A 20826-nucleotide genomic window follows, 5' to 3' on the forward strand; every position below is an offset into this window, starting at 1 on the left:
ATATAGGGTTCTATTTCTGGATTTACGGGAAGAAACTGTTACGGGAGATGCATGTATAAATTGGACAAAAGTTTGATCACGAAGAATACTCTGGTTCCTCTTTGGATTACTGGTTTTTTGTCGTGGGTTTCACAAACATTAAAATTATTACTAGAATCTTTTATTACCTGAATGACACTACTGTTTAATGTTTTCAATTTTTTACTTACAAATGAGGAGAATAATTAAAAAAGAAAATCACTTGAAATATATGCTCTATCAGTATTAACTAAAGTTACATTAAAAAATGAATTCTATAACTTGCTCTCATCTATATTAATACGTTTAGCGGCAATAACCGCTGTATATATTCATAAAATTCTGCATAACAAATTTTCCAAGTTTTGAAAGTCTATTTTATGCCACTTTCTCCACTTTTTTTACTCTTGACCATTAATTTTTTGACATTTCTAATTCATCTCATAAAAGTTCAGTAGGGGAAAGATCGCGTGATTGGAGAGGCCAAATAATTCTTTCAATTATTTTATCATTTTCTAATGCACTTAAATGATTTCTATAAAGCTTTGAGGAATGTTTGGGATCATTATCTTCTTGAAAAATGAATGTTTCTCAAAGGAATAGCATGATTTTTTAAAAAACCCAAACTCATTTCTGTTGTGATTATTCCATATTTACTCTTTTTTTAACCAAAAAATTAGAATTTTGACTCGTAGGTCCAAACAGCATGTTTCTAATCATCAGCACTCAATTGTTGATGTTGTTTTTAGGGATCTTTTTTGAAGAACTTCCTCATTATTTTGCTCTCTCGTTGTCTTAGTTGTCTTTACTCCACCAACTGCCAGCCTCCCTTTAATATTTCCTTACTTGTTTTTTGATCCTTTTAAATCAACTCCCACCAAAGCCTTCACAGATGTGTTTACTTTCCTTATTCTTCACAAAGACAAGAGATATTTAAAGATGAATTCAGATTAAGATAAAGTAATGTATGTAATTGTACTCCTCAATTGTTAATTTAAAGTCACATGGCGACAAATGGAGTGATTTATCTAATTTCTAACCCCCGGCCAAAAAATGCTTGTTTTGTGATTATCAAATTTTACACTTTGCAGTGGCCTCTCCTATATTAAGGAAAAAATTGGATTCTCCTTATTTCAAAATTTTTCAATTTCGTTACTTTTGTAATAACAAATTTAGAATTAATGTCTAAAGCATGCTAATACGGCTCTGACCGCTAGACGCTAGTATAGGTATTTTTCTTTTGCATCACATAACATAAAAAATATTATTTTGAATTGCTTTTTATCTTTATTTTTTGCACAGAATTCCCTAAAGTAAGTCAGGTATTCCCGCATGCATTTCAGTGTCTTGTTGTGCTGTAGCGCTCTTCAAAGTCTCTGATCGAAGTCAATGATAATCGTATTATGTATTTGGTATCAAATTATTACTATTAATTCAATGGAGGCAACTTTTCCAAGAGAATGTTGTCACTTTTAGTCACAAAAGCCTTTTTAAAGTTGATAATCATGACACCAACTATTTGACTACTGCCTGCTTCACTTCCAATTTCATCAGATAAGTAGCAGATAATTCTTAAATAGAAGATTACTTAGTAAGCAACCTAAACTAAAAATCATTAACATTTTTTAATCCGTAATTATTTAGCAGACGAATTAAGTGTAATTATGTATCCAAATCACCCCATTCTTATGTAAATTAGATGGTAGATCGTCTAAACTTGTAGTCTTTTTTACATTTTAGATGCTTTAATTATTTTTCGACCAACGCTTTTAAAACGTATTTTAGAGATCGGTTATAGGTTTTTTGTTTGAAATTTTCGGTTTTTGTTAAATAAAGCCAGTTAAAGAAGTCGCTTTTTCTTTAATTGCTTTTATTATATCAGCAAAACAAAAAGAAAAAGTGTTTGCTACTAACTTTTTGGCGACAGGAAGTCAAATAAAATGTTTTGGAGTTTTTCCTTTTTTAGGAATAATATTTTTGATTGACTTCCAGAACGTTTTAGAGTCGAGAACTGCTTTTTACTTTTTTAAATTCATCGTGGCAGTTATTTTGCAGATTTTTGCTTATAATCTAGTCTTTTATACTGTTTGCTTTTGCTTTCTTAAGCAGTTGATCACGAACCCTCATTAACTTGCTAATGAAGGTACTTTATCAACTGCATAAGAAAGCCAGGGACAAGTTTTCCTCTTATTCTTTAGGTTCCTTGAGGCATATGCTTGTCGACGATCTACTTTATTTCAAAATTAGGATATTAAAATTATGCTTTATCACATTAATCAGCCATTATTACTGTAATCGAACTTTACCACGCAGTTTCGTAATTTAAGACTTCAAAAAAAAACAAAAAAAAAACGAAGATTTTTCAGATCGGTCGGAATGCACAAAGCGTATTTTAAAAACTGAATTCATTGAATTCAAATTCACTGAATTCAAAAGCACTGCATAGTCTACAAGAAATAAAGAAGTAAATCATGCTTTTAAAGATAACTTCCGATTGTTTTTTTTTCCCCTTCAGCGTTATCGCATCCCAGAAAGTTCATCAAAAATTTATTTCTTACGCTGTATTTTATCACTATGTATCTTCGGTGTTTTAAACATCTGCAGTGAAATTCTATTTTATGTTATATTAACAAGGCTAAATTACCTAAGTTTATTCTAGTAGTTGTGGCAACAACTATTTTAAAAAGTTGTCATTTACAATCTTTTACAGCTCAGAAAATCAAAGATTAATCTTAACTTAAACATCAATGTTTTTAACTTATCGCCAAAAGATCAATTAAAAAAAGAATTTTTATTGTTTAAGTTATGAGGTTCTGTGTCGCGTTATCTATTCCCAACCCAGAATGAATCATTTGAGGCAATTTGTTTCCAGAATATGTAAAAAAAAATACGCTTGTTTGAAGAGAAAAGTATCCGAATCAATTTTAAACAGTAGATCCATACTTGATTGGCTACATAGTTATATTAACACGTTTTAAAACGTATTTTTACGAGGTGAAAGTCTTTTTTTTTGTAGGATTTGATTTTAAAGGACGTTCGTATTTATAAGTTAAAAGAAAACTATGCTTGATTGATTCACATGTTAAATCGCCATAATTATGGACGCAAGTTGATGGTCCTACTTCGTAGATAAATTAGTTTTTACTTAAAGAGAGGATCTTTTACTTATATGACTAATCTTTTTTTTTTAAAAACTATTTCGTGAAATTCTACTGCTTCTTTTAGAATCGTATATAATTAAGATATCAAGTATGCCGACAGCAAGATAAGTAAAGCAGTGTTTAGTAATCGCCATTTAGGAGTTGTCCAGAACTAAAAGACCGAAACGTGATATTCTGCCAGATGTAAAAACTCTTTTTCTTTCGCCTATTTCAGTAAGAGCCGTTAACAATACGAAAATCTTTGTATTACTTGAGCATTTTTGAATTTTTCCTTTATTTTAAATTTAGTTGCAAAGAAGTTTACTTAAAAAAACAAAAATTTAAACAAAACATGAGGCGACAGACAGGAAAAAGAAAAATCCACGAGATAAATGAACTACTTCGATATTAAACACTACTTCAATAGTTGTTACTTCTATTATGTAAGAAAAAATTAGAAATTAAAACAACAAAAAACAGCTGCATTTGAGAAGTTCTTTTTGCGAACAATCGCTTTGTGCGTGTTATGTTAACTCCCACATGCTTCAAAAAGAAAATTAATGAGTTCATAATAATATTTTAACAAGGGAGTTACAACTTGGTTCGAAGGAAATCTAATGAAAAAGAATGACTGTTTTGATATTTATATCTCTCGCTGTATCAAGTTTTGTAATGGTACTCATCATTCCGTTAAACATCACAGTATTGTACACAATTTTACGTAACCCAAACTTTCATTCGAAATTTCATGCCATCATATTTAACATATCGGTAAGCGATTTGGTCATAGCAGTAGTTTTGTGTCCGATCACGCTCTACCTCGATATTCAGAAATTAAGAAATCTGCAAGAAGAGAACCCTATAGGTATACTCTCAAGGTATGGAATTGTCTTGTTGACCAAGGTTTACCTATTTAATGTGATTCTCCTGGCAGTAGACCGTATAACGTCACTGAGACGCCCTGAATACTACAGGAAGATTAAGCTTGTTTACATACTTGTTGCCGTTGGATCTAGTTGGGTAATTTCTTTTTTAACATCGACATTTTTTTTTTACACAGATTATAAAAAGTATCTCTCAACAATTTTAACATGTTTAATAAGTGCAACAATTATTGTAAAATTAATAGCACTTAGCTGTTATCAGTTCAAATTACACAAGTCTCGTGCCAGGCTATTTAGCGTGTTGTTACAAAAAGAGCAGACTGCCACTCAGTCGCAATACAAACAACAATTTGACCCAGATTTTACATCGCATAAAATGGAGAAGAGAGCAGCAAATACATACTTATATATCACGTTATCGTTTGCAATTGTTTACGTGCCAATATTGGGAACTTGCGTTTACTTGCACACATGTAAGCAAGGTTCGATTGAAGCACGAACAGCACAGAGAGTTATTTACTGGTTAATAATGATAAGTTGCATTGTAAAAGTTTTTAGCTTGCTTACTCGACTTACAGCACTGCGAAAAGCATGCATTAACCAGTTTCAGAGTCATAGGACCATTGAAAAAAGGTGGAGAGCAGAGAGCATGTGTCATTCAAGACCGCTTAAAGAGATCGAAAATGAAGCAAACGAACATGCAGTATGAGTCTTCAAAGTACTGATTTTTTTCTTGGTAACTGTTGTTGGATTAACATTTAAATAATCTGGGCCTGAAAAATCAAAGATTTTACAACTTTACTACTTAAAATCAATACGTTTTAATAGTTATGAAAGTCTATTTCAACTACACAAACACGCGAGGGGAACTTTACATTTTAAAAAATCGATTAAAATACCTAATCAAGAAACTGTCGAGACTCTGTCTTGAAACAAGTAAGATTTTACTTCACGCTGCAATTAGTAAATAACACCATAATTGCAACCGTATATTTTGTTTAAAATAGACATTTTTAAAAGTTAGTGCTGTGAGTGAAAAAAACCTATCCCAAAAATGTGTGACCTTTATTTATACTTTAGGTCTTAAATAACTGTATTCCTCACTTATTAGTTTTTGAATATCATATTGGAAAAAATGACATTTTTAATTTATTAACAACTTACCCGCTCATCTACACTTATAACTTTTACACCAGCAGGTAACAGGTTTTCGTAATCTATATGCACTGCACAGTTAGGACAAAACAACGGTATGTGTAACTGACCTTCGTCAAAAAACGAATTTAACCCTTGGATGAGAGAAAATCAAACTAAGCAGTTAATTAACATTACATTTGGAATACAAGAACATATAACCTAAGGAGCCACTAGCTACATTTTTTGCTTTATGTTATTGTTTAATCATCATTTCTATTATGTTAAATTATCATTCACAACAGATAGCAAAAAATTTTATGACGTCTTTTTTTTTTCTTCCCCAAACACGTTGATAAATTCTTTAACCGTACCAGTATGGTTCTTTATTTTACTTGGAGAAAAAGAGTCAAAAATTATGTGCAAAGAAACATTGCAAATGGGAAGTATTTTAGATATTCCATGATTTCTACATTAGTTAAATTACAATATCAAATGCAAATACTTACTGAAACCATTAAGAGTGCTCTTTGTATCATTAAATTGAATACAAGGCGATGATTTTTTTAACAGAAAAACCTTCTTTGAGAGAAGCAATTCAGAAACGTCTTCAAAGTCACCTAGAAACAAAGAGCGCTTTGAACTCATCGAAAAAATTTTTCTTAACTAAATATCTGTTCAACTTAAAACTGTGAGTTTACCTTGAACGAGAAGCAATTTGCAGGTTGCACAAACTAACTGAAAGACACAAACTTAAATTTTAAAAGATATTTACAAAATATTTTTAAAATAACCTTTTCATTTTAAAAAAGTCTTTTAATTTAAAAATTATCCATTTAATTTAAAATAAATAAAATTATGTTTTCAAGGTGATAAACATCTTCCCCCCTTCCCTTTCCCCCTATATCTCAAGAAAAAAAATTTAGAATGATCGAAATATAAATTATAAAAATATACCTGAACCTATTTATATATATATATATCTTCTGAAACTAGCAATAATAAGAGCAATAATAGGATGAAATTAAAGATTTTATTATTTTTTCAATAAAGTTCATTTTTTAAGATTTCATCAAACAATCATAATTTTGGTGTGACGTAACTGTTATGAACATGATGTCACGTTACATGCTGTTACGCAATATTAGTTGTTATATATCCAACTATCATATATTTAATGAAATACGATAACTCAATATCATACATTTAATGATTATTAATTGACCGAAAATAATAATCTGGACATGTTTATCATTAAAAAAACAATTAAAATTCACATAAAAGCAAAAAGAACAACTCGACATCATTTTGAGCGGAAGTGTAAATTGACGATTTTTCAATTATACAGTATGTTCAGAAAGTTTATACGAGGATAAATTTTTTATGATAGCGATCTAGTTTTTTGATGACAAAATTGTCAAAGCGAAAGATTTTTAAAAATCTTTTAAAAATAAGAGCAAAAGTTCCTGTTTATTGAGAACATTTTAGCGCATGCGCAACACTTCTCTCTCTCTCTATTAGTTAGTGATTTTTTTACCTTGGAATAAATAGCCATTAAAAGTTTTAACGAATTGTGTTATTTTTTCATTTATTTAATCTATCCGAAAAATGATATTTGTCACGTATTAATTATATAATACCTTACCAAAAAAATTTTCATGAAGAAATAAGTTTTTTTTGAAATAATTGAGCAGAAAAAAGTATTCCTGTGAGTGTCAAATGGCAAATTGTTGCTTTAAATAAACAAGGAAACCAATCAAATGTTGCTGTAGAAAAATTAGTCGGTGTTTCAGAGGGCTGAGTTCAAAATACATTTTAAAAGTTTAAAGGAACTGAGATAGTCAAGGATTCTCCAAAGTGTGGTAGGCCTTCAAAGTTAATTAAAGGAGACAAAAATGTCATTTTTCGCAGGGTTCAAATCCTTAAGACGATTGAAATGGTGTTGAGAAAGTATCAACTGGTCTGTTGAAGAATGGTCTACTAAATCTCAAAGGAAAGGGGTATGGTAAAAGATACAAACATGAGAAGTATTCATCTCGCTATGTTATACCAAGTTTACAAGGAGGTGGAGACTCAGCTAGAATATGGGGATGCATTTCTCACAGTAGTTCAAGTCTCATTTATTTATATATATATATATATATATATATATATATATATATATATATATATATATATATATATATATATATATATATATATATATATATATATATATATATATATATATATACCGGAAGAATCACGAAAAGCTACAAAGATACTCTAGAAAAGTGTTTAAAACAGTCGACGCCATTGTTTTATGGAAGAAGCAAAAATTGAATATTTCAGCAGGATGACGTCACACATTATACTGCGCAGTTAATGTAAAACTGTCTCGATGAGAAAGGCAACTAAGCTATTCCTTGGTGTGCTCGGTCGCTTGATTTAAGTCCTATTGAGCATGTATGGAGCTGGATTGAGGGAAAACTTGCCAAATATAAGAAACCTTCAGTTAAAAAAACTTAAACAACAGTGATGAGAGATTTGGTCAGAATTGCCAAGGATTATTATATGAGATTACTGAACCCATGCCTTGTCGCATCCAATCATAAAAGCAAAAGGAAGCTACTTTAAATATTAATTTATCAATTTTTTTACAAAGTTTTTTCGAGTAAATTCAATTCATTTAATTTAATTGCCAGTTTTTGTATAAACAATTCAATAGTTATATCTTGTTCTTGTATTTTTGTTTATGTATATACATAAATTTATAAAATATCATTAAAATTTTTTTTTTTTATTTTGTTAATTAAAATTAAATAAAGGTTACTTAAAATTTTTTTTTTGTTTTAACAGTTTTATCATAAAAAAAACTAGACCAAAATCAAGATTTGCCTTCGTGTAAACTTTCCGTATTTTTTACTATTGCAATCGGTTTCCCAACCGATACCAATAGTAAAAAATACAATTAAAAGATCATCAAGTAATCTAAGAAGACATCGCATATCAAAACTTACGGTACTACGCGCATCAGTAGATAAAGAATGAAATTCTGGACTTGGTTTCATCTCATCTTTTGTCTTCTGGGTCTCCCTTAGAATCCTCTTATAGCCTCTCTTTTTTCGACGTACAGCTAAACTCTCAGTTTGCTTGGGAAATGACACACTTTTTTTAGCTAATTTAACGTCAGCAAAATCTTTAGTTTCATCTTCATTGCTTTCATATATATTTTTAACGGCTTTACAAGTAAATTTGTTATTTTTATCTTCAAATTTTCTTGCTAGACTAGTCTCACCTGATAACAATGTTTGACAAGAATCAATACTTTGATTCTCTTCAATCCTTAGATTATATGAATTCACTTGATTCTTATGATTGTCAGTTTTCTTTTTTTTATCTTTTAAATTAACATCAGATTTTCTATCTGTAAAATCTGTTTGTTCAAGTTTTTGTGAAATATTTTCCTTGTATGAAGTTTTAAAGCATATATCTCTTTCTATTGGTTCTTGAGAAAACAAATCTTGTGTTGATTCATCAACAACAACTGAAGTATCCTCATGAAAACTACAATCTACCGAACTGTTAACTAAATAGATATTGGGAGTTGAATGCTGTTTGGGATTTGAATAATTATGATAATTAGTTGATTGTTTAAACTCAGAATATAAATTAGAAGTACTGGACATTTTTTCACAAACCAACTCTTTGCAATTTGTTTGGTTCACTTTTTCAGAGTCAGAAACAGGATATACAAAATTCCTTTTGGAGAGTGTGGGGCATAGTTTTTGGCTCCTGCCAAATGGTGCAATCGATATATTGAGTAATTGATTGTCAATTGTTGTTATGCTTTTAGTAACAAAAGTGCTAATTGTGGTATCATCAAAAATAGAATCAGGTGCACTTTTGAAGCTATTGTCTAGGGTTTTTTCAGGGGTTCTAAACATTTGGAACTTGTTAAACTTATGAATTGATTCATGACCAGACAACTTATCAAATGAGCTACTTGCATCTTTTGTTGGTGAAGGAGAATTTACAAAAGATATTCTATCTTCAGCATATTTAGAGGTAAATTTTGAATTTGGAGTACGAAAAGAAAAACATTTTTTTGTTGAAACTTTTGATTCACAAAGATCTTTTTGGCTTTGTTCGTTACCATTTGAGCTTTTATCCACTAATATGCGCTCATTATTCAAATTATCATCGTAGAAAGAAACATCTTTGCTAATTGATTCGCCAAGTTTGTTCATAACTGTAGTAGATATGTTTTTCAATTTAACTTCACTAACTTCACTTCTTTTGCAAGCATCAAAGCAAGAAGGTAGAGATAGAAAGGATTCACTTATTTTAAATTGATCTTGTATATCATTAAATTTTTTCTGTCCATCCTTAAAAATGGATGTCTCATGCTTTGAGCTACAACCCTGTTGATGACTATAAGCAAAATCACTAACAGATAAAAAACATGTTTGAAAATCATTAAAATGCTTGATCTTTGTACGAATCCATTTGGATAAACCTGAAATAAAAATTTAGTATTTGAACCCATTGAAACAATTGCTATCAAGAGAAACTTATGTTGTCGATTCTAAAGTTTCTCACCACCGACATACTTTGGTGTTTTTGAAAACCTCACATCAACCATTAGTAATGCTCCCCAGTCATTTCTAAAGTATAAATAATTATTTTGTTTAAGGTCAAACAAAATTAAAATAACAAAAAAAAAAAAAAAAAACAATACCAAAATAAACTATTATCTAAAATGAAAATTACAAATGCAATTATCAATGTTATTTACTTATGACGTAAACATCTTCCCAATGCCTAAAATGAAAAAGATTATTTTGCAATTTTGTTATTGATACTTCAACAGATTATCTGAATGAACTTATCTCATTCATAAATTTTAAAATTTCTGATCAAATGTGCTTCTGAAAAAAAAAAGATTATTTATGTGTAAATCAACAAAATAAAAGTTATTTACAAGTAAGAGGCACCTGATTTAGAGCTCTAAATGCTTGCAGTTCATACCAATCATTTCCACTTAGTAAGCCTTTTGAGGTGTACAGATCATTATACTTGCGTTTTAACATAACAGACAGGTCTTTAACATTAGGAAATGGAATACCAACCTAAGTATAGATTAATTAACTAAAAACATAATTGAATTTTTTTTTTTTTAATTAGCTCACTTTTAAACATTTAATTTATTAAAAAAGAAACACAAAAAGAAAAACAAAAAGAAAAAAAAAATGGGGATGAAAAAACGAAAAGCAACAAAACTTACTGCCACAACAGCACGAGCATTGTCATCACTGAAGTCAAGTCCTTCGCTTACTTTTCCACGACATACTGCTAATAACAAAGCTCCTGTGATGTCTAAACTCAATAACAGATTGTATAAATTAACTGATTCAATATTTTACTTACTAAAATAAAATAAAACAAAATTTAGTAAAAAAGAACAAAGTATAATAAAACTATGAAAATATTACAGTTAATAACAAATGAAAATCATACCATTATCCGGTAACATTGCACATTCATAAAATTGCCTAAGTGTTTCATCAAAACCTAATAAGCAAATTCAACTAGACACTTAAAAAAACCATTTTTTTTGCTGGTAATATTATGGTAAAATGTGTAATACCTTTTTTTTCAGTTCCTCTAGGTTCAAAAAATACAACTTTTGAAGCAGCCATTTTATCTAACAACCCTGTCATCTATTAAAGAACAAATCAAGATAAACTGTTCATTAAATATACAGACCAAACAGCATGGTTAAAAGTAGTAATTTAGAATACTTTATTTAGTCGTACCTTTTACAACTGAAATGTATATAATATATATGCAAACACATCAGGTGCAAAAAAAAACTTTAAAGACTAGCACACCTCCCATCTTTTATGCAGCTTTTCCATCATGTGATATGAAGGTAAAAAGCACAAAATACCTCGTGGAATGGCCTAAACAAAAAACTTATTACTCATTCAACAAATTCAAAATACAATTGTATTTTAATTGCTAAACAAAGTATTAAAGTTAATATCACAGAAAAAGAAGCCAAACACACCTGGCATAATTGTAGTAGAATATTGCCAATGTCATCTTGAAATGAAAATGTCTATTTAAAAAAAATAGTATTTTCACTGCTTCATACACAAAGTACAAAAACAATATCAAGAAAAAAAAAAATAGTTGGATGGATTTGTTTATTCTCATTTTTTCATACAACTCATAATGATTCAAAAAGGCAAAAAATCCATTGAAACTTTTTACAAACTCATCAAAAATAAAAACAAACAAAAATTTCATAGGAAAAAGACTAACAAATTAAAATAAACAGCTCTACCTCTGAATTTTTATAATTTGCATTGATGACATTTCCACTTGGTCCTACTGATAAAGTTCCAACCCATACCTGAAAATAAGCACAAAGGAATTTTAAATACAATAGTTGTATATAATACAATAGTTGAGAAAATTCTTTAAAAAGCAAAAAATAATCAGTAAAATAAACAAAAAGAGGGCTTTTGACTTACTGATTCTGATACTTATATTAGAATTAAAAAGAAAAGAAAAAAAAAAATCGAATAACTTTCATTTAAAAAAAAAACAATTTTGGTGAATTATAGTTCTAAAATTCTCTAGTAACAACACAAATGAATCATGAAATTTGTGTCAAGAGACTGAAATAACTTTTATTTTGCAACTTTATGATTATAAAAAGAAAAAATATATACTGTTCCTAATTCAAAGTTAGTTGTAAGATCATTGAACTCTCACATCCTACTAACTTACTTGTGAATCAGCTATAATATGATTTCCTTCATATGTGATTGGAAAATCCACACCTAGCTCTGAAGCAAATGATGACATTGGAGATAAAGTCCCTGAAGTCAAAATGACACAACGACTATGTAAGCCGATTTCTGCAAACACCTAAAAAAAATTTATACTATCATAGGACACATTAATTTGATGTAATTTAGTCTTTACAGATCTTTTTGTTACATTTAGGAGTTTTTTCTACAGATAAATTTACATGATGTAACGCTAATGGAATTGCATTTTTATTACAATCAATTTTAAAAACAGCTAATTTACCACAGCAGGATTTAAACAACACCATTTTATCTCATATGTCCACACTTTCTGTTGAGCTAAAATTAAGGAAGAAGTCTTGTAAAAAGAAAATAAAAATTACAATTGCTCCAAAAGATTAAACAATATAAAATTTAATAAAAAATAATAAAACTATTTTATAACAAATTTAATAGATGGGAACTGTTGAACAAGTGTAACATGTTTTTCCTTGACAACAATTGTTTACTTCAAATTCAAGAAACAACAAGTAAACAAGAAGTTTTACAGGAAGCAAAAACTCATCATTTTTATTGTTATAAAAGAAACTTACATTTGCTTTTTCGTTTCCAACCACCAACACTCTTAAAAGGAAAGCACCAGCATAAAAACAATATTTAGAAATTTTTTTTTAATTTCCTGTTTCTTATTTAAGTAAAAATTATTTTTCCAGAAAAAACAATTTTATGTTAAAAAATTTTTTTCTTAGTTAAGCAAAAATTTTTTTAACATAACGTGAGAAATAATTGTTTACTTCAACAAGAGAAATCATTGAACCATTGAATCAGACATTAAACGCAACAACATTTAAAACTAAAAACACATATCAGCTGTTTACTTTTATATGAACTTCTGTGAACTTTTCTGTAAAAAGGTCATTAGGTGTAAAAGTTTTTTTACAGTCAAATGCTGAAAACTTACAAATCATCGTTACTAATAAGATTGTTTAAAATAATTAAAAATAATTAATAACATTAATTAGCCATATAAACTTTTTTATGTTGAAAATAACAATTCACTTTATTGCAATAATTATCAAAAACCTTTGAAATTTAATTCACAAATTTAAAGACAATTTATATGAAGACTTGGTTTAAAACTTTAACTAGTTCATTACAAATTCTTTGTAACAAAAAATAAAAAACTAAATTCATCATACTAAATGTAAAAAAAATGCAAACCTCATTGTTCATATCAACCATAACTGCAGTTCGCGAGAGTATTGCTCTGTAATCATTGCTATAATCATAATTGTCATCAAACAACTTCTCTAAAACCTTCATTAGATTTAAAATTGTATTCAGAGTTTTTGAGCTAATTCGAATTTCTGACTCTCCAAATGTACTGCAAATAAAAAAACTCTATATCAATAAAAATTACATATCATATCAATATATATCAATAAAAATTACACTTGAGGTTTAAATCAAAATATTAAATAAAGCTTTGACTTGCTTTGTGTTATCCTGCTGCTCTACATTGGTTAACTCAATCAGTTGATCCTAAATAAGTTGAGAGATTTTAGAAGATATCATTTTGCGTAATTTAGAAATGGGCTAAACTTTGAAAATAGTTTGTTGTTTTTGAAAATTTACAAACTTTTTTGAAATAGGTTAAAAACCAACCTTATAAAGTTTAACACTAGCACAAGACAGCCTTAACTTTTCTGTTTCTTGAAACATCTTGATGATTTCTTTGCCAGTCCATACTTTAGCTTCATCTTCGAACCCTCGCTGTTCAAGTTGATCTTTAACACTTTCTATCCAAAACAACATTCCATCACACTATTAAAAAAAAAAGAATTAAATAAATTTATCACAAAATCTACAAAACAAACCTAATTATAAATTTAAAAATTTCCAATTCATTAATATTATGTTAAAATTACTTAATTTTAAAATTACGTAAAATTATATTTTAGCATTTACAAAGTGATAAAACTATTATACTTTTAAGCAATATCTTTTATATTTTCATTCTATTTATCAATGTAATTAAAGTGACCTTTAAAATTTTATACCACTTTTCTTACCATGTCTAATTTATGGTACCAAAAAAACCTTTTATTACTTCCTCAGCAGACAGCTTGTCTAAGTAATCTCTGCAGAGCTTTAAAGTGTTGTTCAAAAATTTTTTAAGTGATTCCTTTTTATGCAAAAAATATCTTAAAATAGGAAAAAGGGTGGGCAAATACTTCAGAAAGCAGCTTGCTTTTTTTGCTATTATACTTCATCATTTTAAAACTAAATACTTAATGAGCTATTCAATTAAATAGCCTGTTAACTTAATTAATGAGCTATTCAATTAAATAGCCTGATAACTTGATTATATATAAAATTGACAAAAACAAACAAACAAACAAATAAAAAACTAATAAAGTTTGATTACCAACAGCATAAGACAAGTATATGAGTCATTAATCACTTTGGTGGCAACTAAAAAGCAGGACAAAAAAAAATAGGCGTGAGTTTTTCAAACTGAGTCAAATGTCTATAGATTTTTGAAGAATGATCGATTGCATTACTCTGTTTAAAAAGGTATTATTCAAAACATGTTAAATTATTTTTTAAAAATAACATTTAAAAAAAAAAAAAAAAAACCTTTTGAAACATGTAATGAGATGACATGCTTGAAAACATGATCATTTTTGACCTTTTTAATAACTAGTTTTAAAATGTTAACATTTTAGAAATCAAAACTAGAAACTTACTCATGTATTGTAGATCAAGCTTTGCCTCTTCTAACTCTAAAATTGTGATAACTGAGCTAGCTGCTTCTCGGGAGGCATCTTCAATATTATGGGCTTCATCTAAGATCACTACATCACCATTTATATTGATTGACATCTACAATACTCATCACAAAAACTGGAAAAATTATTTTAAGCCAATATTATAAAAATATTCAAAAGAAAATTCTTAAAAAAAAAAAAAAATACTTTAAAAAAAAAAAACAACTTTAAAAATTAAACAGATCAACTTGCTTGATTTCTTATAACTGGATCAATAAGATAATTGAATGGACAAAAAATGATCTCTGCAACTCTACTCAACTCACGTGCACCAAAGTATGGACAAGCCTTTAAATAAAAATTAGTCAAATAGTGTAGACCAGTAGCTGACTTAATATTTGTTCTAGCTAACTGATTCCTTAACTCATTATTGCTTTGACCCTTTTAAGTGACAAAAACGATGGATTTACAATTAGAACAAATATAGATAGGAGTTAGGGTAAAACCCAGTTTAACAATTAAGATTCATGAAATGAAATTGTTTAACAATTAAAACAATAGTAAGATAATAACATAAGATAACTAATGTATCTTTACTAAATTAAAGAACTTACCATTAAATAAAACCTAAGTATTTGAAATTTAAAAAAATGTTATTAAAACAAAATGCTGATGCCTTTTTCTTTTTCCCTGCAGTTACTAAGTCTTCGATATCCCAAGCTGTATTTAAGTTGCATTGTTGTTGAACAGCATATTTTGAAAACAGATGAACATTATTATAGAAGCGGCAGCTCTTTCCCTACCAAGTAGAAATCAACTTAATTAAAAAATTATAAAACAAAAAAGTGATTTCCATTACCAATCACAAGTTACTTTCATGTTCATACTTCTCTAGACCAAACTAACTATTTTTATAACAACAAAATACCAAACAAAACTTTGGACCACATTGACAAGTGTAAAAATACTCTATGCCCTTATAAACTGTTTACAATTGGAGATAATCAACTGACATTTGCAATGGTAGATAATAATACAACTATACTTTATATTTAAAATTTTCGATTATACAAAAATTGTTAATTATTTTCTGAAAAATGCAAAATAATTCTTAGTTGAAACCTTAGTCATTATTATTAGTCTTAGATTTCTTAATTATTTTTTTACATTGATAGTTCTTTCCATGGGCAGAAACTTGCGTCTAATTTTCAGTTTTCTTCTTCAGAACAATTTGAATTTATTATAGGGACAAATTTTGTTTTTATTATGTTTAACTAATGTTACATATAATTTACTATTGATGCATGTTAAAGAATTTTTTTTAATAACAACTGCAAAGATGTATTTTTGTGATACATCAGAAAGTTAAGTTACCAATAACATCAGTTCGATTGGATCATCAGTTCGATTGGATCATCAGTTCGATTGGATCATCAGTTCAATTGGATTGAAATTAGTCAACAGTTCAGTAACTGATAACCACTTCACACAATTAAATCCTTCTATGTATACAGACAACTTATTTTAAAAACTTTTTTTTTTCTTAAGATTACTAAAATGTTATGTCTAAAATAATTTAAAAATACCTCCTGTCCCTGAACCAGTTTTTTGCATTCTTCACTTTTGTTTATATTTTTTGAAACTGTAGGATGAATGCAGGTGTATTCTCGACTACCTAAAATGCTCATCCTAAATTATTTTGAATAAAAAATATTCATTTTTTCAACAAATACTAAAATATATAGTTTCACTTAGTATTTTTAAATTCTTTTCTTAAATTAATATAAATAAATGGATTTTCAGCTTAAAAATGTATTTGCTGATGAGAACACAGAAAACTACTGTGTTTGACTATGGTGTTGTTTAAATATTCTAAAAGTAAACTAAGCTTGTTATCTTTTGAAGACTACTAAGAATTGAAACAAACTGTAACTAAAAACTAATATCTCTTGGTGAAAAAGTCAAGAGTATATATTTCAAAATAAAATAAATAGAAAAATGTTTCTTACTTTACATCTTTGTAAGCAGTTTTTTTTAGCTCTCTAATAATCTGAGTAATTTGTTTGTGTGTGCGTGTTCCAAAATAAATTTTTGAAATTCTAAACAAGAATAAGATTTAAAATATCTAGTCAAAGAAAACACAAACAAGTTTTTACACACTAAAAGAACACACATTCTAGAATTTTCTAAATAACTAAACCATGCAATAGTAAAACAATTACAACTGATTCAAGCTTAAAGTATAACAACAGTAATAACATTCATACTTCTTTCGCTTCTCTACACTCGTCTTTAATGGATTTTCTATGGGAGCATTTTGCGCAACTACTTTACACTCGGGTTCAATATTATCTTGTATTAAAGAAGGCTAAAATGTGATATTTTCATTAAAAACAAAGAAAAAAGGTTAAAAACATGTCATGTTAAAACAAAGTGAACTTTAAAAATCAAGCTTTTAAATTGAAAAAATAAATTAATGTTTACTAAGGCCTGAAACAACTTCTGATAACTTAATAATTAAATACTGTCCAATATTCAGATATTATCTTAATATTGATATTAGATTGTAATTATGTTAAAATATGAAACAAACATATCAAGATCATATTCTAAAATATAATCTTAAATTGATAGTATTTGATTTGTGACCACACATTTTGAGCCCTGAGTTAAAAGTAAAAACCATAGACTTACAGAACCTTTTCGTGCTTTTTTTGGCTTTCTTTTGAAATCATCGTCATCAAAGTCCTCTTAAAAATTAAAACTTTTTTCAAAATAATTTGTACTAAACATGTTGTATAAAATATTAGAAAAATATTACTAAACCATGCTTTTAGTTACACATTAAATTAGAAACAACATTAGTGTTTAAACTTTATTGTGGTTTTGTTCAATATGTTACTAATAAATCTACTATAATTAGGTTTTGGTACAGAATTGTTTCCAGATAGCAGATCAACATAAAAAGTCTGCATAAAATTACAGCCAATTGAAGCATGGGAACAATATTTAATTAAAGAGAAACAGTCAAAATAATTGTAAATACTTCATGTTGCAAATAGTTTTCAAATAAACTATAAAAATGTACATAAAAGCAAGTGCTCCTGGCAGTATTTTTAGATCACCCCAAGAACTTTTTTATTTATAAGTAAAGTTTTATATATCATTCTTAATACCATAACTAAATAAAGCTTTAGTGCTTTAAATTATGAGTGTAAGAAAGATCATTAAATTAAAAAAAAATAATTGTGAGACTTAAAATAATGAAAAATAAATCTAAAAAGTACCTTTTAAAGTAGTAGTATTTTTATTTTCTTGTTTCATATTGTCAACTTGAATATTATTAGTCACATTCTCTTTTTCAACTGTAGATTCAAATTCTGAATCTAAAATTTTTATAGACAAAAAAGCAGAGAGAATGTTTTTTCAGAAAGAAATCTACTTAAAAAACTAGCAAGTAAGATAAATCATTAACGTTTACTTTTAAAAAATAGGATTAATATAAATACTTTTCTCTTCATATAGCCATGCTAATGATGCACAAAGTAAAGCTAAACTTTTCCCACTTCCAGTAGGTGACTCTAATAAACAGCACTGTCTCTTTTGAATACTCTGTAAAATCTTTAAAGAAAGAAAGTTATAAATACATATATATCAAGAGTACTCAACATAGTTGGTACTTTTTTACTGCTGTTGTTGTTGTTATCATTTTACACAATATGTTCAATATAATTTGTTAAGTCAATAAACTATTGAGCACTCTTGAGTGAAAAAGTTATTAGTAAAGCTTCTCTAGTGAATAATAATTAGTTTCTAAAAAAGTTTAAATAAAAAATAATATTTTTGTGCCAGCCCAAGGCAAATTTATTTTTACATTAATCAAAGTTTCAATAAAATACATTTTATGTACCAAACATTATAATTTAAAAGTAGAATTTACATTTTTTATAGTTTTTTTTTTTACTGTTATTTAAGAGTGGAACTTGTATTTTTTATAGCTTTTTTTTTTTTACAGTTCGGGTCGCTATATCATAGGGGTTGCATTAAAAGGGTCATGGCAATTTAAAGGTTGAGAACCGCTGAGGTAATGGATCTTTACATAAATCATAGCTTATTTCTGTAGAGACATTGTTGTCAAAAAAGATAGACCCACTAAGCCAAATTTGCATGTAAATTGTCACAGTAAAAATGTAAATTTCTTCCAAACCCTTTTTCTTTTTTTTTTTCCATTTAGACAAAGGTGCTTACTAGACATAAACATCTACAGAAAGTAGGTAAGCTTCACCATCCAACAAGAATGATTTGTAGCACTAGGTATTATGAATTTAATTCTCCTAGTTGGCTCCTTGCCAAGAAATATTACTGAACTTATAATAGAACTTAGACTTGAATACAAGCCACCAAGTAGTAAACAGATATTTTCAGAACTCTTAGTAAAGGTAAACAAAGAAGCAATTAATTCAATGAAAAATGATTTTGGTGATGATACTTTAAATTAAAGATGATTTGAGTATCCATGTTGGAAGCAAACTATATCTCATTTCTGCAGTTGATAATGGAAACCATTCAAAACAGCAGAATAATGCACTCATGCTGCTTAGAATCCAATCAAAACATGAGTGTGAGATTAAAATGCTTTTGTATTTAAAGTATACATACATCGATGCATGGATGGATGGATATATGTATGCATGCATGCATGCATGTATGTATGTATGTATGTATGTATGTATGTATGTATGTATGTATGTATGTATGTATGTATGTATGTATGTATGTATGTATGTATGTATGTATGTATGTATGTATGTATGTATGTATGTATGTAAAAGCTATATTTATGATGAAAACTTGGCTCTGTACAAAGATGATCTTTTAAATAGGTTTAAGAAAGCAATCAATCCATTTCATTTTCTAGCCAATTTAACAGATCCAAAATATGAAGGTAAAATACTATAAAGTTGTAAAAAATTAAAAACTACATTTAAAAACTACATTTTTTACAAGGGTAAAAACTACATTTTTTACAAGTTTACTACTTTTATACTTTTACTTATATAATAACTTATTAAAACTTATTTACAAAGAACATTGGATAGAAGTCAAGAAGAAGTTTAGGAATATTTGAATGAGGTTTATAACAAATGTATGCCTGGGTACTATGCATTTAAACTAAAAGATGCTAATTGTTTTCCTATGATAATGTAAAAAGCTCAATGCCAGTAACAAATTGGTGGAGAATTGTAGGAATGAATGAATCTAAGTCTTTAAAATTACATATTTTGCAAGGCTTTTATGGCAGTTGCACACTTTTCCGGCTAGTTCTGGATCCATTAAAAGATTTCCCTCATTCTTTGGCATTATTTGGACCAAAATTAGAAATTTTTTAGGAAGAAAAAAAACAGTAATGTTTCTACAAATATACAGACATTTAAGATCAAAATGCAAAATTGCTGATGACTAAATTGTTTGATGGCTTTATTTAAAATTTTTAAGTTTGAATATTACTGTTCCAAGTAAAAAAAATATTTCAATTATGAAATATATAACATTAAACTCCTTATTCTATTATCATTATACTAATTGTTAAGCAGCATCTTATCTTGAGTGTTAATAAAAAAAAAAAAAAAGAAAAAGTTATGAATAGAAAACTTGAGACCCAAAACCCAGGAAGTTGGGTTTTTGGTCTCAAATCTTAAACAACAACAACAACAACAACAACAACAACAACAACAACAACAACAACAATAAAAACAATAACAACTTTTACATACTTTAGACATCAAAGATATCTGTGTTGGATAAGCTTTGACAGGAAACTTAACATTTACACCATTTATACAATACTGATATTGATTTACATTTGCATCCATATCACCTTGTAAATTTATTAATTTCACCTTTAACTTTTGCACTTAATTGTGTACCTTGAAATGATATACTTTTACATATATATATATATATATATATATATATATATATATATATATATATATATATATATATATATATATATATATATATAATATATATATATACATATATATATATATATATATATATATATATATATATA

General features: G+C 27.8%; 2 protein-coding genes across 4 annotated transcripts; one reads left to right on the forward strand and one right to left on the reverse strand.

Annotated features, from left to right (window-relative positions):
- Positions 1–3582: 3582 nt before the first annotated feature.
- On the reverse strand, positions 3583–20694 carry LOC145184026 (Fanconi anemia group J protein homolog). 3 transcript variants are annotated; one of them, XM_090092584.1, is made up of 32 exons: positions 20525–20694; positions 18260–18371; positions 18038–18136; positions 17445–17500; positions 17018–17118; positions 16760–16849; positions 16337–16439; positions 15427–15549; positions 15003–15098; positions 14730–14865; positions 14408–14454; positions 13645–13803; positions 13475–13521; positions 13201–13363; positions 12573–12603; positions 12263–12318; positions 11957–12097; positions 11508–11576; positions 11229–11279; positions 11050–11121; positions 10806–10878; positions 10676–10729; positions 10443–10534; positions 10153–10287; positions 9954–9979; positions 9758–9822; positions 8188–9674; positions 5878–5914; positions 5686–5796; positions 5207–5331; positions 4942–4996; positions 3583–4815 (listed from the first exon to the last, which is right to left on the reverse strand). In XM_090092584.1, exons 1-31 carry the CDS (start codon positions 20621–20623, stop codon positions 4946–4948), a joined length of 4107 nt encoding a protein of 1368 aa, XP_089948710.1. In that variant the 5' UTR covers positions 20624–20694; the 3' UTR covers positions 3583–4815; positions 4942–4945. The 3 variants fall into 3 exon arrangements, with proteins under 3 accessions (XP_089948710.1, XP_089948709.1, XP_089948711.1); XM_090092583.1 differs by having other exon boundaries at positions 8176–9674; XM_090092585.1 differs by lacking the exons at positions 18038–18136; positions 18260–18371; positions 20525–20694 and having other exon boundaries at positions 8176–9674; positions 17450–17490.
- Positions 3786–4751, forward strand: LOC145184027 (uncharacterized). Its single transcript, XM_080059573.2, has one exon. It carries the CDS (start codon positions 3786–3788, stop codon positions 4749–4751), a length of 966 nt encoding a protein of 321 aa, XP_079915699.2.
- Positions 20695–20826: the final 132 nt, after the last annotated feature.

Source organism: Hydra viridissima, unplaced genomic scaffold (assembly GCF_058129835.1).
Source record: "Hydra viridissima isolate aposymbiotic clone 2 unplaced genomic scaffold, HvirCarnegie_v1 scaffold_7, whole genome shotgun sequence".
Taxonomy (NCBI): Eukaryota; Metazoa; Cnidaria; class Hydrozoa; order Anthoathecata; family Hydridae; genus Hydra; species Hydra viridissima.

What these genes read in the sequence shown, in the direction of transcription:
- LOC145184027 (XM_080059573.2), top strand. Translation starts at nt 3,786, where the DNA reads ATGACTGTTTTGATATTTATATCTCTCGCTGTATCAAGTTTTGTAATG.
- LOC145184026 (XM_090092583.1), bottom strand. Translation starts at nt 20,623, where the DNA reads ATGGATGCAAATGTAAATCAATATCAGTATTGTATAAATGGTGTAAAT. An exon ending in ATACTTGTCTTATGCTGTTG is followed by an intron (nt 13,804 to 14,407) that starts GTAATCAAACTT and finishes TTTTTTTAATAG; the next exon opens with TGTGATGGAATGTTGTTTTG. An exon ending in AGCTGCATAAAAGATGGGAG is followed by an intron (nt 10,879 to 11,049) that starts GTGTGCTAGTCT and finishes GTTCTTTAATAG; the next exon opens with ATGACAGGGTTGTTAGATAA.